Consider the following 23,039-nt stretch of genomic DNA (forward strand, 5'->3'; position numbering starts at 1 on the left):
ATTCGCGGAGGCTGCTCGATTATTTGGTCTGGAGATTAGCCTGGGTAAGACGGAGGTCCTCCACCAGCCATCACCAGGAACCACATCAACCCTACCAACCATCTCCATTGAAGGTACTGAGTTAAAAACTGTTAATCAGTTCAGGTATCTTGGTAGCACCATCTCCTCTGATGTTAGTCTGGACAAAGAAATATCCACGTGCATCAACAAAGCAAGTCTGTCACCTGGCCGCCTTGGCTCACGAGTGTTGGGCCACAGGAACATCAAGTTGAAAACGAAGATCAAAGTGTACAGGGCAGTCGTCCTATCAACCTTACTGTATGCATGTGAAACTTGGACCCCCTACAGAAAGCACCTCAGACAGCTTGAATGCTTTCACACTAGAGCACTGAGGTCAATCCTAGGGATCAAGTGGCAGGACAGAGTAACAAACCTAGAAGTCCTCAATAGAATAGGACTCTGCAGCATTGAGTCCATGATGGTGAAGGCCCAACTCCGCTGGACTGGATATGTGATCCGAAAGGATACCAGTCGCCTTCCTTGCCAAATTCTGTATGGGGTGTTCTCCCGCAGACAAAGAAGAGATACAACGACTGTATCAAGGACACTCTCAAATGTAGCGAAATCTCTCCACAAAAACTTGAGGTGTTTGCTGGAGATAGGCAGCACTGGCGTGACCTGACAAGAGAAGCCCTGTCTACCTACAACAAGAGACCCGCGGGTCTAGCGCTCACCTGAGTATCGCAAGTTCACCTTTCACGCAGTCACTAATCTAAATTATTCACAGCTCTACCAAAATTTGACGAGGCATTCTCAAGTGGAAGATGAAAATGTACAATAAGGGCCCAATTTTTTCAAGATTCCTTAATTTGGGGGAATTGGGGCCCCCTGGGGCCCTCTGGGTGGGGCATGGTGCCCAGTTTGATAAATTGAGATCCTGACCACCTAGGGATGCTACCTGCCAAGTTTGACAAAAATCCATCATGAGGTTTTCAGGAAGAAGATGAAAATGTACAATTCAGGCCCCCATTTGGACCCTTCCAACCACCCCCCCCCTACCCCCAAGAGGGGCACCCCTGGATCTCCTATGAACAAACTTGAAACTACAGTCATTAATGTACTCACTCATAGTATTATCTCAGCTCTATAACTTCTGATTCTAGAGAAGATTTTTAAAGATTCCTTCATTTGGGGGGGTTGTGCCCCCTGGGGGCCCCCTGGGCGGGGCATGGTGCCTATTTTAACAAATTGAGATCCTAACCCCCTAGGGATGCTACCTGCCAAGTTTGGTGAAAATGGGTCATGGGGTTCTCAAGAAGAAGATAAAAATGTACAATTTAGGCCCCATTAGGACCCCTCCTCACCCCCCCCCCCCCCCCCCCCCCCCCCCCCGGGTACCAAGGGGGGGCACCCCTGATTCTGCCATGAACAAACTTGAAACTACAGTCATCAATGTGCTAACTCATAGTATTAACCTAGCTCTATCACTTCTGGTTCTAGAGAAGACGATTTTTGCGGATTCCTTAATTTTGGGGGGTTTGGGCCCCCTGGGGGCCCCCTGGGTGGGTCATGGTGCCCATTTTAACAAATGGAGTTCCTAACCCCCTAGGGATGCTACCTGCCAAGTTTGGTGAAAATGGGTCATGGAGTTCTCAAGAAGAAGATGAAAATGTACAATTTAGGCCCCATTAGAACCCTCCCCCACCCCCCTCCCCTGGGTCCCAAGGGGGGCACCCCTGATTCTGCCATGAACAAACTTGAAACTACAGTCATCAATGTACTAAGTCATAGTATTAACTTAGCTCTATCACTTCTGGTTCTAGAGAAGAAGATTTTTACAGATTCCTTAATTTTGGGGGGTTTGGGCCCCCCTGGGGGCCCCCTGGGTGGGGCATGGTGCCCATTTTAACAAATTGAGTTCCTAACCCCCTAGGGATGCTACCTGCCAAGTTTGATGAAAATCGGTCATGGGGTTTTCAAGAAGAAGATGAAAATGTAAAAAGTTTACGCACGACGCACGACGGACGACGGACGACGGACGACGGACGACGGACGACGGACGACGGACGACGGACGCCGGACGAAGGGCGATCGCAATAGCTCACTTGAGCCTTTGGCTCAGGTGAGCTAAAAACAAATGCTGGGAGCGAATCAACAGTGCCAGAGAGGGCAGGAAGGCCTCGATCTCCGCAGCACCCCCACCTGCATCATTCCAGTGCCCACACTGCCCCCGAATGTTAGCCTCAAGAATTGGACTTGTCAGCCACATACGGGCCCATGAATGACGGCAGCACAACCCAGAATGACATCATTGACTCGATGGTCTACCAAAGACACAGATGACACTAGTTTGAAGTTGATAGTCCTAGGATGTTTTGAGTTAGTCTCTGCACAAGATTTGGCCACATAGAAATAAAGAATTTGTACAGATACAGAAGGTGTTCTGAGAGGATATTTGCAATTTGGTTAACTTTCTTATATTGAGGGTATATTAATCATATCATGTTAGCATTCATAGAGTTATTGTCCTCCTCTTAGATTTTATTTCAATATATATTGTGCATATATTTCAGAGGAAGGTGCAGATATATGTTTTGCATGTTTGTTTGTTTGATTTTTCTTTCTTTCTGGGGGAGAGGGGGCAATGATCTGATCTGTCATAACTCATACATGTTAACATGATCACTTTAATGCTATGCTATGTGTAATGCTGACCTGTCGAAATAAAACTTGAACTTGAACTTGAGTATTCCAAGTGTAATACTCATAATTTCAAGTAAAAAATAAACAAACTTGAGCTCTCTACAAAAAACTTCTTACAATCTTGTATTATCACAGTTGTTATGATTAGAAATCACTCTAAAACAAGGAGTAATATTTATGTCTGACATATCAAGTTTAATCAGCTTTATTCTTTTTTTTTTACATTACATATACGGTATAATGCGAAAACGTCTAGTGATGAGGAGTCTATTAAAGCAATGTCAAGATGGTACAATAGATGGTGTTGTTAACAAAGTAAGGTATGCTAAATTGTTTAAATCACATGCTGGATGAAGTTTTAGATAGGCTTATTCTTCAATTCCAGTGTTGATGCTGTTGACTACACCTTTTTTTTTCTTTTTTTTTTTTCATGAATGTTGTGCTCTGTACACATAATACTAAAAGAAAAAAATATATACTTTAAGGCTGAAGTTTGTGTAATTGTTATTTCCAGATGCAGAATTACAACAGGTTGGGGCAGGGCAGGATGCAATCAATGCTGACGGGATTCTCAGGAAAGATAACAGACAGTCAAGCAATTATACAAATTCTCCTTTAAGGCACAAAAGGTACACATTAACCTTTTATTTTTTTTTTCAAGTCACATTTGTTGATGAGAAAAGAATGGTCAACCACTGATTCCCATACCATATTGTAGATCAGTAGAAAGTAGGACTTCCATTTCATTTATTTTACCAAAGTGTTCTGCACTCTTAGGCCGCGTTCATGCGAATTTCGTAGCCAGAATCACAAACATGAATCATGATTCAAAACGGCGTTTCAAATCACGGTCTCAGCGGAAGAGCGTTCATGCGGGCTTTCGCAATGCTGATTCTGGCTCAGCTCATCATTTGCCATTGCGCAGCGCACTGCGCAGTTTGACCTTGTCTCTGCAACTCGAGCCAGACCTCCTTATTCCAGCTGTACAGGCCTTTACGTTTTTATTTCGGTGAATACTTTCCGATTAGCTGTGGCATTCAGGCTCTGCCCACAGATCGAGGAACAGATCGAGGAATAATCCTAATTCTTCGTCTCTCCAATTGTTTCCCTTGGTAGACACAGCGCTGCAGCTATTACTTTTAGCAACTCAATCGGAGAGTAATTACATGTATTATTATGTTAAACAGTTAACGTTAGATACTAGCATAGAATCGGTGTATGGCGTTGATGTAAACAAACAAGTGCAAGTATGGTACCAAAACACACGATTCATAAGACGTACACAAGCACGCGAACAGAACTAGAAGCTGTGCATGGGATACCCCATGAGACACGCATGCGCACAGCGCACAATGACGTCATAGAATCATGATTGAAATCACGGTTGCGTTCATGCGGTTTCTGCGATCGTGATTCTGGCAGAATCATGATTCAAAACACCCTTTTTTCCGCGTTTCAGATCGGCGTTTTGAAACGCGTTTAAATGGAAAAATCGCATGAACACAACGCAACTAAACACGTTTAGCGACTAAACGTGTTTAGAAACGCAATTCTAGTTTCACATGAACGCAGCCTTACTTTTCTTGTAAGGGTGAATCAATCCATTTGATTTAATATGAGTGCTTGTATCTTGGGAGTATCCCTACATGAACTATTACATCTAAGCAATAGAATCAGAGAAAACTTGTCCAAGTTTCAAAATTCTCATCTCTCCCTATCACCATGTCAGGATCGAAAAAAGGGAACCGACCTCGACCCTGATGTACATAAGTGCCGGATGAGAAAAACCTAGCTTTTTGACTGCATGATTATTATGTTGTACAGGTCAACAGCAAAATGCACAGTTTCCTTTATGCTTTCATTATATTCTTCCCATTTGCCATTAAATCTGATTGCAAAGATCAGCAAGAAATTTTGAACAAGTTTAAGAGTTCTTGCTAATCTGAAAAAATACATGTTTTTTACACTTCCTCACCATGCTGGTGCTATAATGCTTCAGATGACAAACACAATCCCTGTACACTTTTGCCACTCTACCGCTCTACTGGATTACAAACCAAATCATGATAGTGGAATATGAGCTTTCCATAACTTGTCTCCTCTTCATTCACAATGTGTTTTATGCAGGCAGGCTGATATACCAAACAACCATCGGTATTAAATATTGACAAATTTCACTTGAAGGAATGGAGTAGTTTACTGACTTTTTCTATTCCTTTTCAAATTATTCACCAAATTTAATCAATGCGATTTAATATCAATTCACTTGAAGGAATGGAGTAGTTTACTGACTTTTTCTATAATTCCTTTTCAAATTATTCATCACGATTCTTCAATGTAATTTAATACCAATTCACTTGAAGGAATGGAGTAGTGTACCAAATTTTTCTTTTCATTTTTAAATTATTTACCATAATTCATCAATGTTATTTAATATCATTTTCCTTTTCTTTTTTTTTCTATGGGATTAACTCTTGCTGTGCATAGGCTACAACAAGACTCTGCAATCTTAAATCTCTGAAAAAAACCCAGCAACAACCAAGAACTATACGCTGTCAATACAAAATTTGCACAATTCACAACAGCTCACTTGGTCCTTTCGCCATGATGAGCTGAAAATTTTCTTTAAAGCATATGAAATACATGTATGGGTGCATGTTTCATACCCATGAAAATTATGTCCTCTGACTTTGAATGTGAAATCAGTCCATCAATAAGATATTGCAGTTTCTTAAAAGTTTAGTAGCTTCACCTGTGTAGTTGAACGCTGTGTTGCAAGACCGCTGTATGGCTGTATCTACATTCTGCGTGGTTGCTGGTACTGCCTCGTTCAATATGGCTGGCACTGAAATGGCAACGGCATTCAATATGGATGAGTGTCTGACAATTCTCACAATGTGTAGACACTACAATGTAAAAAAACTACAGTACTAATAAAACAAGAGACCCGCGGGTCTAGCGCTCACCTGAGTATCGCAAGTTCACCTTTCACGCAGTCACTAATCTAAATTATTCACAGCTCTACCAAAATTTGACCAGGCATTCTGAAGTAGAAGATGAAAATGTACAATAAGGGCCCAAATTTTTAAAGATTCCTTAATTTGGGGAATTGGGGGCCCCCTGGGGCCCTCTGGGTGGGGCATGGTGCCCATTTTGATAAATTGAGATCCTGACCCCCTAAGGATGCTACCTGCCAAGTTTGACGAAAATCTATCATGAGGTTTTCAGGAAGAAGATGACAATGTACGATTCAGGCCCCCATTTGGACCTTCCTAACCAACCCCCCCACCCCTGCCCCCAAGAGGGGCACCCCTGGATCTCCTATGAACAAACTCGAAACTACAGTCATTAATGTACTCACTCATAGTATTATCTTAGCTGTATAACTTCTGATTCTAGAGAAAATTTTTAACGATTCCTTCATTTGGGGGGTTTGGGCCCCCCTGGGGGCCCCCTGGGTGGGACATGGTGCCCATTTTAACAAATTGAGATCCTAACCCCTTAGGGATGCTACCTGCCAAGTTTGGTGAAAATGGGTCATGGGGTTCTAAAAAAGAAGATAAAAATGTACAATTTAGGCCCCATTAGGACCCCTCCTCACCTCCCTCCCCTGGGTCCCAAGGGGGGCACCCCTGATTCTGCCATGAACAAACTTGAAACTGCAGTCATCAATGTACTAACTCATAGTATTAACTTAGCTCCATCACTTCTGGTTCTAGAGAAGAAGATTTTTAAAGATTCCTTAATTTTGGGGGATGTGGGCCCCCTGGGGGTCCCCTGGGGGCCCCCTGGGTGGGTCATGGTGCCCATTTTAACAAATTGAGTTCCTAACCCCCTAGGGATGCTACCTGCCAAGTTTGGTGAAAATGGGTCATGGGGTTCTCAAGAAGAAGATGAAAATGTACAATTTAGGCCCCATTAGAACCCCTCCCCACCCCCCCTCCCCTGGGTCCCAAGAGGGGCATCCCTGATTCTGCCATGAACAAACTTGAAACTACAGTCATCAATGAACTAACTCATAGTATTAACTTAGCTCTATCACTTCTGGTTCTAGAGAAGAAGATTTTTAAAGATTCCTTAATTTTGGGGGGTTTGGGCCCCCCTGGGGGCCCCCTGGGTGGGTCATGGTGCCCATTTTAACAAATTGAGTTCCTAACCCCCTAGGGATGCTACCTGCCAAGTTTGATGAAAATCGGTCTTGGGGTTTTCAAGAAGAAGATGAAAATGTAAAAAGTTTACGCACGACGCACGACGGACGACGGACGACGGACGACGGACGACGGACGACGGACGACGGACGACGGACGCCGGACGACGCACGACGCACGACGCACGACGGACGCCGGACGAAGGGCGATCGCAATAGCTCACTTGAGCCTTTGGCTCAGGTGAGCTAATAAATTGACAGCATCAGGATTTTGGGATTTCTCTATAGATGTTGACAAAAGGATTCCTCTGATTTTTCTTCTTGTTATTTTTGTAGAAATGTTGCTATGGCAACTGGTATGCCTCCGCCATAAAGCATGGTTCTCCCAATACGTCTATAGTCCAATGTCTTGGCAATGTGTGATGACAGTTTCACATAATTGGCAAAATATCAACATGACAGGTTTGTCAAAAAGGTATTGAATGTTCACTTTCCTTGAACTAGGTTTAATTGGATGAATGGCTATATTGTTTAAGAATGCATGTATTTGGGGATTTGAGGATTTTTACTTGACTTTTGACCCTTTGATAAGTTTATGCATTGAGTAATTTTCAAGGTATTGAGAAAAAGTGTAATTTAAGTATTAAATAGTAAAATTTTAGCCTTCTAACCAGGCCTTTGAAATTGACCTTTGACCCTATGACCCTAAAATTCCCAAGAGAACTAGAATTATCACTGATGGTGATTAATACCCCCGCCCCTAGTGTCGCTTTATAGTATGTGACGTCATGAGGGCAATGACATTAATACAAAGTTTGTGCACTTGTCGAATTGGAAACAGAATAATTTTAGTTGACTGTACAATTACAGAGTTGACAGTGAGCTCCACAAGGTTTGGGTAAAATGTGTGGGTACCATGGCAATGCATTGCCTGATACAAACACAAGGGACATTTTGCATAACTACACTTAAAGACCATTATACACATCAAATTTGACCTTCATAGCTTGAATGGTTTAGTTTGATACAAAAATGAGTGGTTACCATGGCAACACATTTTCCTTAAACTAACACCTTGGTGTCTTGCAAAACTACACTTCCAGATCATGATACATACTAAATTTGACTTTAATTGCTTGAATGATAGAAAAGTTATTCGATCTGCAAGGTTTTGGTAAAATTGTGGTTACTCGCTAAAATTACAGGTACCTCGAATCGAGCATAATTGGGGGGATCGGGCTTTTTCATATATGGGCCCAAAACTATGGAATGGCCTACCAAAATCTCTTAGAGAAGCATCTTCCATTGATAGTTTCAAAAAGAATCTCAAGACATATATTTTTAATTTGAATTGAAAATATTGTATATCTGTATGTATAGTATGTGTATGTATCCATAGGACTATTGTTTGTTGGTTTATTGTCTTATTATTTTCTGTGATACTGTTGTAACGTGACACAATATGTACTCTGTTCTATAGCGTCTTGAGTATCTTTTTTAGGTAGAAATGTACGCTTTATAAGAGTCTCACTATTATTATTATTATTATTACCATGGCAATGGTTTGTGTGACAAACACAAAAACTATGTGTTCCACATCTGTACCTCAGGGCCATAATGCCTACCAAATTTGGTTTCAATTGCTTGAAAACTGTGGAAGAAGTTCACTTCACAGGATAAAAAAAAACAACCATGTGGTTACCATGGCAATGCATTGTCTGATACAAATACAAAGGACATTTTGCAAAACTACACTTAAAGAGCATCATACACACCAAATTTCACCTTCATAGATTAAATGGTGTCTTGCATAACTACACTTCCTAATCATCATACATACTAAATTTGACCTTAATTGCTTAAATGATGTGGAAGTTATTTAATCCACAAGGTTTTGGTAAAATTATGGTTACCATGGCAATGCTCTGTCTGACAAACACAAAAATTATGCGTTCCACATCTATGCCTCAAGGCCATAATGCCTACCAAATTTTATTTCAATTGCTTCAAAACTGTGGAAGTTCACTCCACAAGATTTCAAAGAAAACATGCAGTAACCATGGCAACGCTTTGTCAAGTACAAACACAAAGAGTGTCTTGCATAACTACACCTATAGATCATCATAGATACCAATTTTGAAATTGATTGCTTAAATACTATGGAAGTCATTCAATTCACAAGGTTTTGGTAAAATCATGGTTACCATGGCAACGCATTGACAAACACAAAAAATACGTCTTGCACATCTATACCTCAATATCATCATTTACCTTAAGTTTCATGTAAATTGCTTCAAAACTGTAGGAGGAGTTCGCGACGCAAGATTTTGCAACAGACCGACCGACCGCCCGCCCGACCAACATCACGGTTATTCCTATATACCCCCTTCACACTATGTGTGGCGGGGGTATAATAACTGTCAGGTACCTTCTATGCATAGACATGTACTAAGGTTCAGGATGATACCTTGAGTCAATTTAGAGATATGGAGGAAGAAGTGAAATTTAGCACTTTCACTTGACCTTTGACCTTTTGGCAAGAAACTTCCATTGAAGAGAATCTCTATTGGGTAATACATGTATGTATTCAGTTTCAAGAAAATCTTGCAGGCACTGCATAAATATGAGGGAAATAGTGAAAATTTAAGGAGTTGACCTTGACCATTGACCCATGACCCCTGAATTCCCTAGATAATCACTGCCAGTTAGTACATGCGTATGTACTAAGCTCCATTTATATGTAGATACCTTGAACGATTTGCGAGATATGGAGAAAAAAGTCAAATTTTAACATTTTCAATTTACCTTTGACCCCAAACTCTCACGGGAGACTCTTTTTTTTAGTAGTACACGCATAAACTAGATTTCAATGAAATACCTTCAGGCATTGCATAGATATGGGAAAAATAGTGAAATTTTGAGCATTTGACCTTGACCTTTTGATCTTGATAGGCACGACTTCGTCCACTCATACATATGCCAAGTTTCATTAGGATACCTCAAACAGTTTTTTAGTTATGCTGTCCACAAAATTAATTATGGCCGGAAGGACAGACGGATGGAAGGACGGACGGACAACCCAAAAACATGATATGCCTCCGGCGACACTTCGTGGCAGAGGCATAAAAAAGAAAATCTTGGTCCGAATGACATCCTTATCCTGATTCTACACAGTATCAGCAAATATGAAAGTATCCAACTGGAAGTTTTGTGCCATGGCTTACACATTAACAAACCAATGATCTCATATCAAATGATAAATTACCTTCATTCTTGAGTCATTTATGAAGCATGGTAAACACAATTACATTTCCTCTTCAAACAAAACTGATAAATACTTTCACTAATAGCACACATAATATAATTTATCTTATTTTAGAGAAATGCTATCAAAATTGATCAGAGCATACTGCCAATTGGTCAACCACCCAGCACTGTGACATGCTGAAAGGAAGATTTGAAGAAGATTCAAACAAAACTGATAAATACTTTCACTAATAGCACACATAATATAATCTATCTTATTTTAGAGAAATGCTATCAAAATTGATCAGAGCATACTGCCAATTGGTCAACCACCCAGCACTGTGACATGCTGAAAGGAAGATTTGTGGCTTAGTGGGTAAGGCCACATACTTTTGATGACAAAGACCGTGGTTCAAGTCCCACTGTTTACAGCAGTTTGCCCCTAGGTAAGACACTTTATCCTCATTGATGACTCATTAAGTCCGTAAGTCATAGTCTTGCTTGAGACCTAACATCAGGTTTCGAACTTTTTTTGGTGAGATGATGCGAAACCTCATATGAAATATGAAAGAGCAATAATTCCAAGTGGGATTCAATGTTTATTTGATGAAAATTGGTTTTGAAATGGCTGAGATATCAAAAACAGAGCAATCCTAGTGAAAGGTAATACCTACCTTTTATTAAGATTGCTTTGTTTTACTTTGTTTTTTGATATCTCAGCCATTTTAACACTAATTTTCATCTAGCAAACTTTGAATTCCTCTTTGAATGTTATATTCTGTATTATTTCGTAGGTGGTTTCTTGGTATCTCACAAAAAGTTAAAAGCCCAATTCTCATCTCCACCAATATCATACCATCCATTTAAGCCTGCCGGTCCCATGGTTGATTGCTTTATACAAGCATTTATTACTTCCTTGGTGGCGATGTTATATCATCATACATAATACATGACTCGGAGCGTGGATTATTACTTATTAAAACAATATGACTGAGAAAGAGAATTACAGTGTACCAGTAACAAACAAAATACTGTAAACGTCAATATTTTTGCTTGATCAATTTTTTTTTTTTTTGCGCTGAGCAGCGCCAAAACATATTAATTATGGGTTCTTGAATTCGCACTATGCAATTGTGCATCCATTCAAAATGTGCAGAGAAAAAAAATGTGAAGATATTTTCACGGGTTTTAGAATTCGCACTAGCCAAATGTAGCGTGAAATATGTCAAAATTAATGTACCTAAAAATTTTTCGCATTTACAGAATTCTATCAAGAATCGCTCAAAGTCATGAAATGGATCATGCAGAAAGTGACCTCTCTGCTTCTTGTACATAATACTCACAGTCATCTATGCCTTCTCCACCTTTGCCACATTCCTTGTTGAAGAGACGAATCCCTGTAACTATGTGGGTAAGTTCAACCAGTTGGCGCTCTTTGTCACGCTTCACCAGTGACATGAATGTACCAAGTTCTGTCTGGGGGAACACACTCTGTAGGGCAGCTGGGGGAGAGGATGCAAAAAAAACAGAAGGAATGTCATTGTTACCTATACCTGAGATGTATTTAAGTTCTTCTTGGTAAAATTAAGCACATAAGTAGACCTTAACATCAAACCTTCTTTTCTCAGTAAACATTTTTCCAGAGTGTGTCTTCTCTCTCCATGATTTACATAGATTTGGAAAGTCCAATTGTTTATATATTGAACAATTGAATTATATGTCATTTTACTTATGGAGTCTCTGAAAGAGACTGCACTGAGACCCGCTTCGTGTTCGCATGGTCATATCGCTTTTCTATGCACATGTGTTAGGAAGTAACTTTCTTATCTCAGTCAAATGCACTGCTCTGTGCCGCGTTTTCACGGTACAAATTCATTTTCTGCTCTTTTCCTGGATTGTCCTGGAACTCTGTGGTGTGTAGCAAGTGTGTCACGCGCAGTTTTTCGTCCTGCCTCATTCCATGTGCTGAGCTGTGTGTTCCTATGGAAACAGATTTTCAGGGGCGGATCTAGCTCTTTGCTAAGGGGGTGGGAGTTAAGCTTGGGTCATATGTCAAGCTAATCAAACAAAACAAAAACAAAAACAAAAACAAACCACCCCCCCCCAAAAAAAAGACGATCTTTACATTTTTTTCCTGCCACTTCTCAGCTAACATGCAACAACAGGTGAAATCCCTTGCAAAAACAAAACAATTAGTAGCCCAAGGGGATTTGAACCCCTCCTCCCCCCCCCCCCCCCCGCCATTTTGTGGCATATGAGAAGGCGCACTGTGATATGGTGTGTGTTCCTATGGAAACAGATTTTACAGGGCGGATCTAGCTTTTTGCTGGAGGGGGGGGGGAGGGTTAAGTTTGGGACATGAAAATCTAAAACTAGAAAGTTTCCTATTACGACTGGTATGCCTCCGCCATAACGCCCTGGCGATACAGTGCAATTAACTTACTGATAAGAGGCCAAAGATTTTGAATTTGTAACGGTCATCGAAGCACTGTGCAGAGGGAAGGACAAAAAATCTCAAAAGTTCACCTCCTCGTATATCTCCCTTATTTTACCACCAAATCCCTTGAAACTTCACACATATATCTAATATGGATATATCATCCTTCATATGATTTTTGGGTGAAAATGGTGATGTATCTTTTGAGATATGTGTGTTTTCCTGTTTGAGTCGACCGTGGGAAAGGGTTATAATTTTTTTCTGTACATAAGTCTGCACCTGTAATGCATTTGATTAACATATTGCTAGTCTGCACCAGACTCACTGTCTGCTAAGTTTCATGTTTGTGCAATTAGTAGTTAAATGAAAATAAGAGCAAAAAGACAACCCAATTTAAGAGAAAATACTGGACATGCACAACTAGATCATCCTCCTGCGCATGCGTTCTCTACTGGTCAGTGCACGCTTACCCAATCAGCGGTGTCACATTCGGCGCAATGCGACAGGGTTCGGTTTTCGGTCCACAGGGTGGTGAGTGGGCAAGAGAGAACCCTGCAATGTGCTTCAACTGTTTCATGCAAAACAAAAATCGATACATCGGACTGCGTACTGCTTACGCTATGGATTTTACGTGGGTCACAAGTGACAGCGATCTCGATTTTTTCTGGACATATCCGTGCGCCAAATGATACATTAAAGATATTTGGAACACTGTATAGATATACTACCATATTAAAGTCATATATACTGAAGTTTCATTTTTGGGCAATGAAGGAAAATGTGAAAAAATAACACTTGTTTTGAGACCAAATTTCTGTTTTGGAAGCTAAGTTTCGACGTTATTTTCACAGGTTTATCCTCAATAAAACCCGAAATAACTAACATTGCGAGTTAGAGAATAGTTTCTTCTTCAATTTGCTGTATAGATTTTTATTTGATGGCTTCTGAGGTGAGATATTGAGATTGTCCTGCAACACTTTCCGGCGGTTTTGTGTACACAAGCTGTCTACTTCATGCCAATGAGGCTTCGAGGTCATACATGTATGCTTTTGGCGAGTTAATTACACCGTATCGCTGCGAATGATAATGCATGGCTCTCCCAGTAGGTCTATTTAGAAGTCTTGACAATGTATGACAACAGTTTCACGTAATTGGCAAGAAATTAAAAAGACATGTTTATCACAAATGTGTTGAGTGGTTACTTTCCTTGAATTAGGTTTAATTGGATGAATGGCATTGTTTAAGACAGGAGGTACATGTATTTGGGAGTTTTAGGATTTTTACTCAAGACCTTTGACCCTGTAATAAGTTTGTGCATTGAGTAATCTCCAAGGTATGGAGAAAAAGGGTAATTTCAGCTTCAAATAGTAAAATTTTAGTATTTTACCCTGGCTTTTGACCCTTGACCTTTGATCCACGGCCCTAAAATTCCCAGAGAATCACTGTCAGGCAGTACATGCATAAATATACTAAGTTATGTGACAATACTTCGAGCCACTTTGAGATATGGAGGAAGAAGAGAAATTAGCATTTTTATATAACCTCTGACCTTTTGACCTTTTGGCTCAAAATATTCCCAGAGAATCTACACTTATATTGGGTAATACACGTATACACAAACTTTAAAAATACCTTCAGGCACTGCATAGACATGAGGGAAATTGTGAAATTTTTCGGAGTTGACCTTGACAATTGACCTTTGACCTTTGACCCCAAAATTCTCAAGAAATTTACTGTCAGGCAGTACATGCACGTACTAAGTTCCATGAAGATATCACGAACCATTTCTCCAACATGGAGAAAGAAAGTGATATTTTAGTATTTTCATTTGACCTTTGACCTTTAACCTTGATCATGGCCTGAAACTTTCTCTGAGAGAATCTTTATCAGGTAATACATGTGTACACTAAGTTTCAAGAAAATACCTGCAGGCATTGTATAGATATGGGGGAAACAATAAAATTTTGAGTATTAGATATTGACCTTTGACCTTGAGCATGTGCACCCAAAAGTTGATGGGCAGAACTTTGTCCACTCATACATATACATGCCAAGTTTCATAGGATACCTCAAATGTTTTTTTAGTTACGCTGTCCACAAAATTGATTAGGATGGAAGGATGGACGAACAGATGGACGGGCGAAAGGATGGACAACCTGAATAACATAATGTCTCTGGCAACATTCGTGGTGGAGGCATAAAAAACCAAAACCAAAATCAAACCAACCCCATTCCCCAAACAGGTCTTCACACTTTCCTGCCACTTCTCCCCTACAAGCAACAAAAAAACAAAACCAAAAAAAAAAACCAAAAAAAAAAAAAAACCCAAAAAACCTAGAAATGTCGCTACAGCGACTGGTTATACCCCCCGCCAAACAACATTTCATAAGCTTGTAAGTCCAGTTGACTAAATTTACTGATATAGTTCATGAGACACTTTACCTGGATGACTGAGAACATTCACTGGCATGTCTTTTTTATCATCTTTGAGTCACCATTTGTATCATTGACTTTCCTATGAGATACGAATGTATGAGTACGGCAAACTGACTTTAAGCAAAGTCTGAATGATTGACTGGATAATAACAATAAATCAATATTGCGGAACGTGAATTGATGGATACATGTTATGCTGCACCAGTCCTTGGAAGGCCGCACAAGCTGCACGAGAAAACCATGAATAAATTCCAAACGCTTGTGCTGTTTCCTATTGCATGATAAGACTGGCAACTAGCTTCTTTAATATAAATCAAATCATTTAAAATCCTAGAGTCTCATACAGAAAAGGGGTGGATATCAAATTGAGGGGTCAAAAAGTGTTACATTTAGGGTTAGCATGTATTACATTTAGGGTTTTCTCCGGTTTGCGGGTTATTTCAGTTCACTCGATTATTACACTTAGCAATAGAATGAATTACATTTAGGGGTGTTATTACATTTTATTAGGGGTAAGGTGTATTACATTTTGGGTCGTAATTACATTTAGCCTTAAAATGTATATACATTTAAGTTCGATATTACATTTAGGGTTAACATGTATTACAGTTAGGGTTGTTATTACAATTAGGGTGATACAAGGGGCATCGACAAACAGACCAGCAGCTGGAGTGCCTAGCAAGCATATTTTAGGCCAGTGTCCACAGTGAAGTATAGCAGCCACCACCTACAAAAAGTGAGCTGACCCCCACAGGCTCAGCATTGGTATTTAATGCAGCGCCAGAAATAGTTATCAGCATACCTAAGTAGGTAGATAGCATAATTTTACATCACGATCGTATATCTCCAGTCTCTAATGTACATATATACAGGACGTCCCCCCCCAAAAAAAAAAACAAAAAAAATCCAATTGGATTTCCGCATTGATAACTTTCAAAATGATTGAATAATCTAAGTGTTATTTCAGGGAATGAAACTATATCTTGGGGCTCAAATTAATTGATGGTCGTCGAGCTGAATTGGCCCACGCCAAGCAGTGAATATTGGCGTTCAATGGGTCTAGGGCAATTACCCCGGACCCTTCCCCTGACCCTAACCCTAACCTTAATCCTAATCCTGAACTTAATAATAACCCTAAATTAAACTCTATACCCTAAATCTAACCCTAACTCTAATCTTTACTCTAACCTTATCACTAACCAGTATTTAGCTGGGGGTGGGGTAATTGCCCTGATACGGCTTTCACTAACTGTAGCAGAGTCCCGCTACTTTTACGTTGACCCATTCACAAACTCGGCTCATAAGGGATAATTACCATACATGATAACTGAATGTGCGCTCTGGCGGAGGCACAGCCAGGTAATTGTGACCTTTGACCGCGCAAGGAATTTTGGTCTGAGCCTGGTGCTGCTATCGTTCAGAAACTCTTCCATCAGTGCCAGGCGATAGCTTACAGCAGCGCCAAAATAGCCTGAACCTGGCGCGTGCCACTCTGGCCCAAACCATTCATAAACTCAACATTTTATACCTCAGCTCGGGCCTGGTCTGAGCCAGGAGAGTTACTGAAAGGGGTATAACAGTCTGGGGCTTGCAGGAATGAACAAGGAAAGAATTATTTGAAGGTAGCTCAAGTCGAAGCCCTCAGCAAGACCACTGGCAGGATTTCAAATGTTATGATACTACATTTCTTTCATTCAACTGGCCTCAAATAAGGCTACTTCTTCTTTTTTTTTTCTTTATTTCTTTTCTGAATGATCTCCCACTGATTGATAAAAAAAAGTAAGTAAACAATGTCAAACTCAGAATGACTTATTTTCCTCCTTTAACTATTTCTCCTCCATTCAGTATTTATTTTATTTTTTTTCTCCGGAATACTCCCATACTGGTGACTGCTCCCATCCGTATTTCTTTTCTGAGTTATCCCCCAAAGCAAAGAAGACAAAAAAAAAAAAAAAAAAAAAAAAAGTGTGTGTGTCATGTTGCAATTCTGGTACCAAAGAGCCTTACATGTGCTACTCGTCATATCAGAAAAAAACTAGAACTATCACTTACTGTGAATAATACCCCCACCTAACACCGAGGGAAGTTATCTCAACCAGCAATTATTTTGTATGATTTTTATTTAAAAAAATATATAGTTGCCCAAGGGCAATTTATTGTTCAACATTGAATGTATATTTGCTCACTGATAGTCACATGTGCCTTATCTCATGTCAAGTGCTCAAAACATGAGGGAGCAAAATAAGAAAATCAGCAATTTCTATGATTTTCATGAAAAATGCTGTTACCATGGCAACATGTTTGAAATAAAACAAAAAATGAAGTTTGCACAACTATATATCATAGCCACCACATGTGCCAAATTTCAAGTCAAATGCTCAAAAGCTGAGGGAGTTAGCTGAATTAACATTATAGCATGATTTTCATTCAAAATATGCTGTTACCATGGCAATACTTTTTCAACAATGACAAAAGATAAATTTTGCACATCTAGGTAATATAGTGGTCACACATGCCAAATTTGAAGCCAAATGCTCACAAAACTGAGAGTTTGCTGAACCAAAATGTTATATGATTTTCACTCAAAATAGTTATCATGGCAACATATTCTTCAACAATGACGAGAGATAAGGTTTGCACATCTTCTTACTATAGCGGTCACATGTGCCAAATTTCAAGCCAAATGCCTAAAGACTGAGGGGGGTAACTGAATCCACAATATTTTTGTATGATTTTCAATCAAAATATGCTGTTACCATGGCAACACATTGTTAGCGCTCATTTTTTTTTTAATGAAATCACTTACAAACTGTAAAAAAGTTGCAATCTGCAGAGCTCCTTCCTGATTTTGGAGTTCATAATGCAGTGCTACCATGTCAACATACTTTCTGCTACTCTTCAAATTTTCCTTATGTTGTTTTTCTACTGTGACATCACAAATTATACCCGGGTAGTCTTTTTATCCAGCAGTGGTAGTACCTAAACTTTAAAAATTCAAAACTTTTGAAGGCATTGTCTAAATTTTCCGAAAACTTCACTGATGTGTTCTACTAACATTTCTGCATTCGCTCAATCCACTTTTACATTTGGGTTTCATATTCCCCTTTAAAATCTGACACTGGCCCATTTCACACGAATTCAAAATGACTCTCCATTTTGAATTCAACAAGCATGGTCAACACAACATGATTCACTTAATACTGAATATGATAATGTTTTTCTTCCATATGAGTCAACATTTTTGAAAAACACACAAACACAAAGCTTTTCTTTGGAAGGAGCAGATACATGCTCTGCTGCAGTTTTTTTTGCCCGTTCTTACATCAATTAACATTGATTTAATTTTCAGTGTGAGGGGAGTTGATGGTAAGAGTTGTTACTGAGGACAATTACCTGTTGCTTCTCTGACGACTGCAATATCAGTTGGGGACCCCAGGCCTGAGCGGAGAAGCACAGCTGACACAATTTTCCTGTAGAGACTCTCCAGCTCATCCCTTGTTCTTGCTCGGCTGTCAGTAATTTCTCTGATAACTGGGGTTAGTCGCTGCTCGAGCACACGTCTATGCTCTTCCAGAAAATCACCTACAAAAAATATTTTGGTTACTCTTCACTTGCCAAAATATTTCATTATAAGATTATCAACAATTCATATGATACATTCAACACACACAAAATATACTTAAAAGGCGTATCAGGGCAATTACCCCCAGTCAAATGCTGGCTAGTGATAAGGTTAGAGTAAAGATTAGGGTTGGGGTTAGGTTTAGGGTATAGAGTTTGGGTTAGGATTAGGTTCAGGATTAGGATTAGGGTTAGGGTAAGGGTCCGGGTAATTGCCCAGGGGGTAATTGCCCTAGATACCTACAAAAGGACCTCTCTTTCATTTGCCAATATTCAATTACAAAAACTAGAAAAGCACTCCGAGAGTGCAGACCTCCGCCAAGCAGTTACTTTCCACCGATGATCTTGCTCTTCCATAGAGATCAGTGATTTCCACCCACTGAAAAATTGCCCGATTTCCCAATAAAGAAGCCTTTGTTACATCATAAACCCTCAGATGCGCGGCGCGCCTTGCCCCAGCAGAAACTAGAGCACGCACTTTAGTGCGCGTATGAAAACTTCAAAAACGCGCAGCTTGAACTCCCAAGTTCATTGACCCTACGTGGTAAAATATCGAAAATCCTTCATAAAACCCATAACAATTTCTGGATCACTACCAAAATTTAATCATCTGTTCCTTGTGTCATTCCCAACCTTTCCTGCAAGTTTCATCTAAATCTGTGCACAACTTTTTGAGTTATTTTGCACACGGACAAACAAACAAACTAACAAACTAACTAACAAACAAACCAACGGTAACGAAAACATAACCTCCCTTGGCGGAGGTAAAAAACCAACAATTCCTGATACATGCACATCTGACAAAAAAGAACATAAATAGAAGTACTTACAGAAAGTTGTAATAAAATGTTCTTGGAAATATGTTAAAACAAGAGGTTATGAAGAAAATCTGATGATTTTGTGAGGTAAAAATACGCACAAATTGTCATAATTCAACAGGCATAATTCATCTGTGAAACTGAGCAAATTATGATTAGTATTGACAGTATTATGCAAGTTTAAAATGCAGACTGTGTGTGCACTCCTTGTGGCAAGTGTAGCTTATCAGCATTAGAAAACTTACTTCTGGAAGTGTAGTTCATGTCAAAGTAGACCTGCATTTTAACAGTGTCCAGGGCTGATGATCTTGAATCAAGCAATCTGTCAACACAGATCTTGATACATGTGGGCAAAAACAGGATAAGAAACTGTTAGCAACACTCCCTAAACTGAACAATGATGTCAAGTTATCATTCCTTGGAACTTCTCACATTTTGCGTTTATATTCAACACAATGACACACAATATTTGCCAACGTATCAATCTCACGATTTATTGCCCAAAGCTCCCACATCATATACAATTGTACATGGTGCAGATCGCATAAACACAAACTAGAAATGTCACTATGGTGACAAGAACACCTTTGCCATTATATTGCATGGTTCTCCAAACAGGTCTTTCATACATCTTGACAATGTGAGATGATAGTTTCACATGACTGGCAAGAAAAAAAATATTGAAATGACATGTTTGAAATTTTGGCACAACCACAAATGTGTGTTTACATTTCTTGAACTGGGTTTCACTTGGATGGCTGAATTGTTTCAGATGGTGCAACTTAGGTGAATTTCTCCAAGATTTTGATATGTTGTAGCTGAGACTTTGGGCTATCGTGAGTGTGCCCTTCGTTTTTTCATACAATGTCGGAATCACATCAAAAAACTTACCGGTACTTGAAATTAAAGTTTATCTTCGATGTATTGAAATATTTCTTTCTTTTTGCAACTTTATGTGCAATAACTCAAGAAAAACATACCCTATCACCACCATATTTTGCACATGTTTAGTTCATGTCACGAACATTATTTCATGAAAAAACAACTACTTGATCAGACGCCATCTTGGGTATGTAAATTAGGGTCAAAGGTCATAGATGTTTCATCCTGTATCTTGGTGAATACATGTCCTATCTTTCCCATATTTTGCACATGTAAAGACCATGTTACAAGGATCATTTCACAAAATAACCACTTTTTGCTCAGATGCCATCTTGTCTGTGCAAATTGGGGTCAAATGTCATATGTACTTCTTTCTGTATCTTCGTTATGACGTGTTATCTCTATGGGAGGGGATTTTTTTAAATGTGAAAATTGACATGATTGTCTTTATCGAGCACTAGCTCACTTACCCTTCGGTGAATTTCTCCCAGATTTATATGTTTTAGCTGAGACTTTGCGCTATCATTATGTGCCCTTCGTTTTTTCATACGATGTCGGAATCACGTTAAAAATCTTGGTTGAAATTAAAGCTTATCTTCGATGTATTCAGATATTTCTTTCTTTCTGCAACTTTCTTTGCAATAACTCAAGAAAAACACGCCCTATCACCCCCATATTTTGCACATGTTTAGTTCATGTCACGTACATTATTTCATGAAATAACAACTACTTGACTGGACACTATCTTGGGTATGTAAATAAGGGTCAAAGCTCATAAATGTTGCATTTTGTATCTTGGTGAATACCTGTCCTATCTTTGCCATATTTTGCACACGTATATAGACGATGTCGCAAGAATCATTTCACAAAATAACCACTTTTTCCTCAGATGCCATCTTCGGAGTGTAAAGGTGGGTCAAAGGTCATATGTATTTGTTGCTGTATCTTCGTTATTCAGTGTATACAGAATTTGGTACCAAAGATGGCAGATATGACTCCCTTTTCTAAATGAGAATCCAAACATCACACGGCCAACGTCTATAAACACAGATGAAACTTGTATTGTCATGCCTATTGCGATCAGGACTTGAATCATTGATTTAAAAAAATCGGATCACCTTAATTTGTCAGTGATGACAAATTACAATCTCTAGTTTCTTTTTAAACTTGGTGTATGCATGTTTAACCCAAAGAGGTTCTATATGTAATAGAGTAAGCGCTTACCATTCAGTGCGTACAAATGAAAATGGGGCCAACTGAACAGTTAGACAGGGCAGAGCCAGGCAAAAACTGCCTTTTTTTCCAGTCAAGGTTTTCTCACTTGATTCTGGTACTTTTGACCATACTTAACAAAATAAGCTTCTGCGCCATCTTGAAATCTGTCCCAAATCCAAGATGGCCGCCAAATATCCAAAATGGCCGCCAGATGACCTAAAAAGTGCCTTCTGTGGTTAAGATTTGTCTGGGGATGGGTTTTTTTTTTACTCTATTTGATGATAAATGGTAAGAGGAATAAGATTCAGTGAATTAAAATTAAAATCAGTTTCTTTTTTATTGCGAAAATCCAACATGGCCGCCAGACGCAGCTCCCGAAATTAATAAATGTCATAATAACCGGAGGGCCAAACCCTAAAAACTCGCTTACATAACAAGTGAGTTCCACTCTCTCTACAAACTAAGTAGACCATGCTTATTTTCAATTTTTTATTGTAACAAACCACATTCCACTGGTCTACCTCAAAAAATTTGTTGCGAAAGCCTCCAAATCCAAAATGGCGTCCAAGATGGCCGCCATATTTACTGAATTTGCTATTTGAAATATAGAATTTGATAGAAACATCAGATTTCAACAAATGTGATGTCATATGAAAGAAAATAAAATTTCCTACAAGTTGATACCAGTTTTGTGGGCGATTGTGATAACTGAATTGAGATATAAAGGAAAAACACTCATTTTTTGATATTTTTCTGAAAAAAGGAAAATCATGAAAATGCTTGATTCATCATAAATCAGAAAAAGAGCAAAGGATTATCTTGAAACATTTTTAAGAATTTTGTTTAACATATAATTAATATTTGGAGAAAATTAGGGGTCAGTACCATTTGCGGTTCAGGAGTTATAATGTCTCAAACTTGAAAACTCACTATGTAAAAATGTCCACTTTAGCTGTGACAAGACCTTGTTGGTCGTAAAGAGAGTCTGCACGCGCCAAGACTACTACACGCACCACTGGCACTGACGCTTGCAGCTATGCCAGTGGTGCGTGTAGTAGTCTTGGTGTGCGCAGACTTTTTTGACAAACAAGAGTTTGTGCCTGCAAACTAACTTTTCATACCAAGTGGTAGCTCAGGTGACGCTGATCGTTATTATTTCAAAGTAGATTGTTCTGATATGTTTTTATGCCTCCGCCAACGAAGTGGCCGGAGGCATTATGTTTTCGGGTCGTCCGTCCGTCCGTCCGTCCGTATGTATGTCCGGACGTCCGTCCCATTTTGTTTTTGTCGATATCTCAAGAACAGTGTGGTGGTTTTACATCAAACTTGGTACGAGGGTATATCCTGGGTAATGATACTTTGTTTGGATTTTAGGGTCATGGGGTCAAAGGTCAAAGGTCACAGGTTACTTTGTGAAAAAAAGGTTGAAATTTCACGTTTTTCTCCATATCTCGCAAATGGTTAAAGGTATCTTCATGGAACTTAGTATATATATGCTTGTACCGATGCGCAGTGATTATTGAGGAAAGTTGGG

The 23,039-nt window shown here is 39.4% G+C and overlaps 1 protein-coding gene across 1 annotated transcript in view; it reads right to left on the minus strand.

Moving 5' to 3' along the window:
• Positions 1–23,039, minus strand: part of LOC139708921 (cilia- and flagella-associated protein 206-like) — a gene marked incomplete at its 3' end in the record, with an annotated part of 117,420 nt that overhangs the window by 63,518 nt on the left and 30,863 nt on the right. Inside the window, exons 3-6 of the mRNA XM_071620885.1 lie at positions 19,654–19,744; positions 18,363–18,551; positions 11,440–11,598; positions 5,456–5,548 (exon numbers count right to left, since the gene is read on the minus strand). Coding sequence (XP_071476986.1) covers positions 5,456–5,548; positions 11,440–11,598; positions 18,363–18,551; positions 19,654–19,744 — 532 coding nt within the window. The remainder of the gene's footprint in view (positions 1–5,455; positions 5,549–11,439; positions 11,599–18,362; positions 18,552–19,653; positions 19,745–23,039) is intronic.

This window comes from Diadema antillarum, unplaced genomic scaffold (genome assembly GCF_040938485.1).
Source record: "Diadema antillarum isolate AM-2024a unplaced genomic scaffold, OU_Dant_1.0 seq00001389_RagTag, whole genome shotgun sequence".
Classification (NCBI taxonomy): Eukaryota; Metazoa; Echinodermata; class Echinoidea; order Diadematoida; family Diadematidae; genus Diadema; species Diadema antillarum.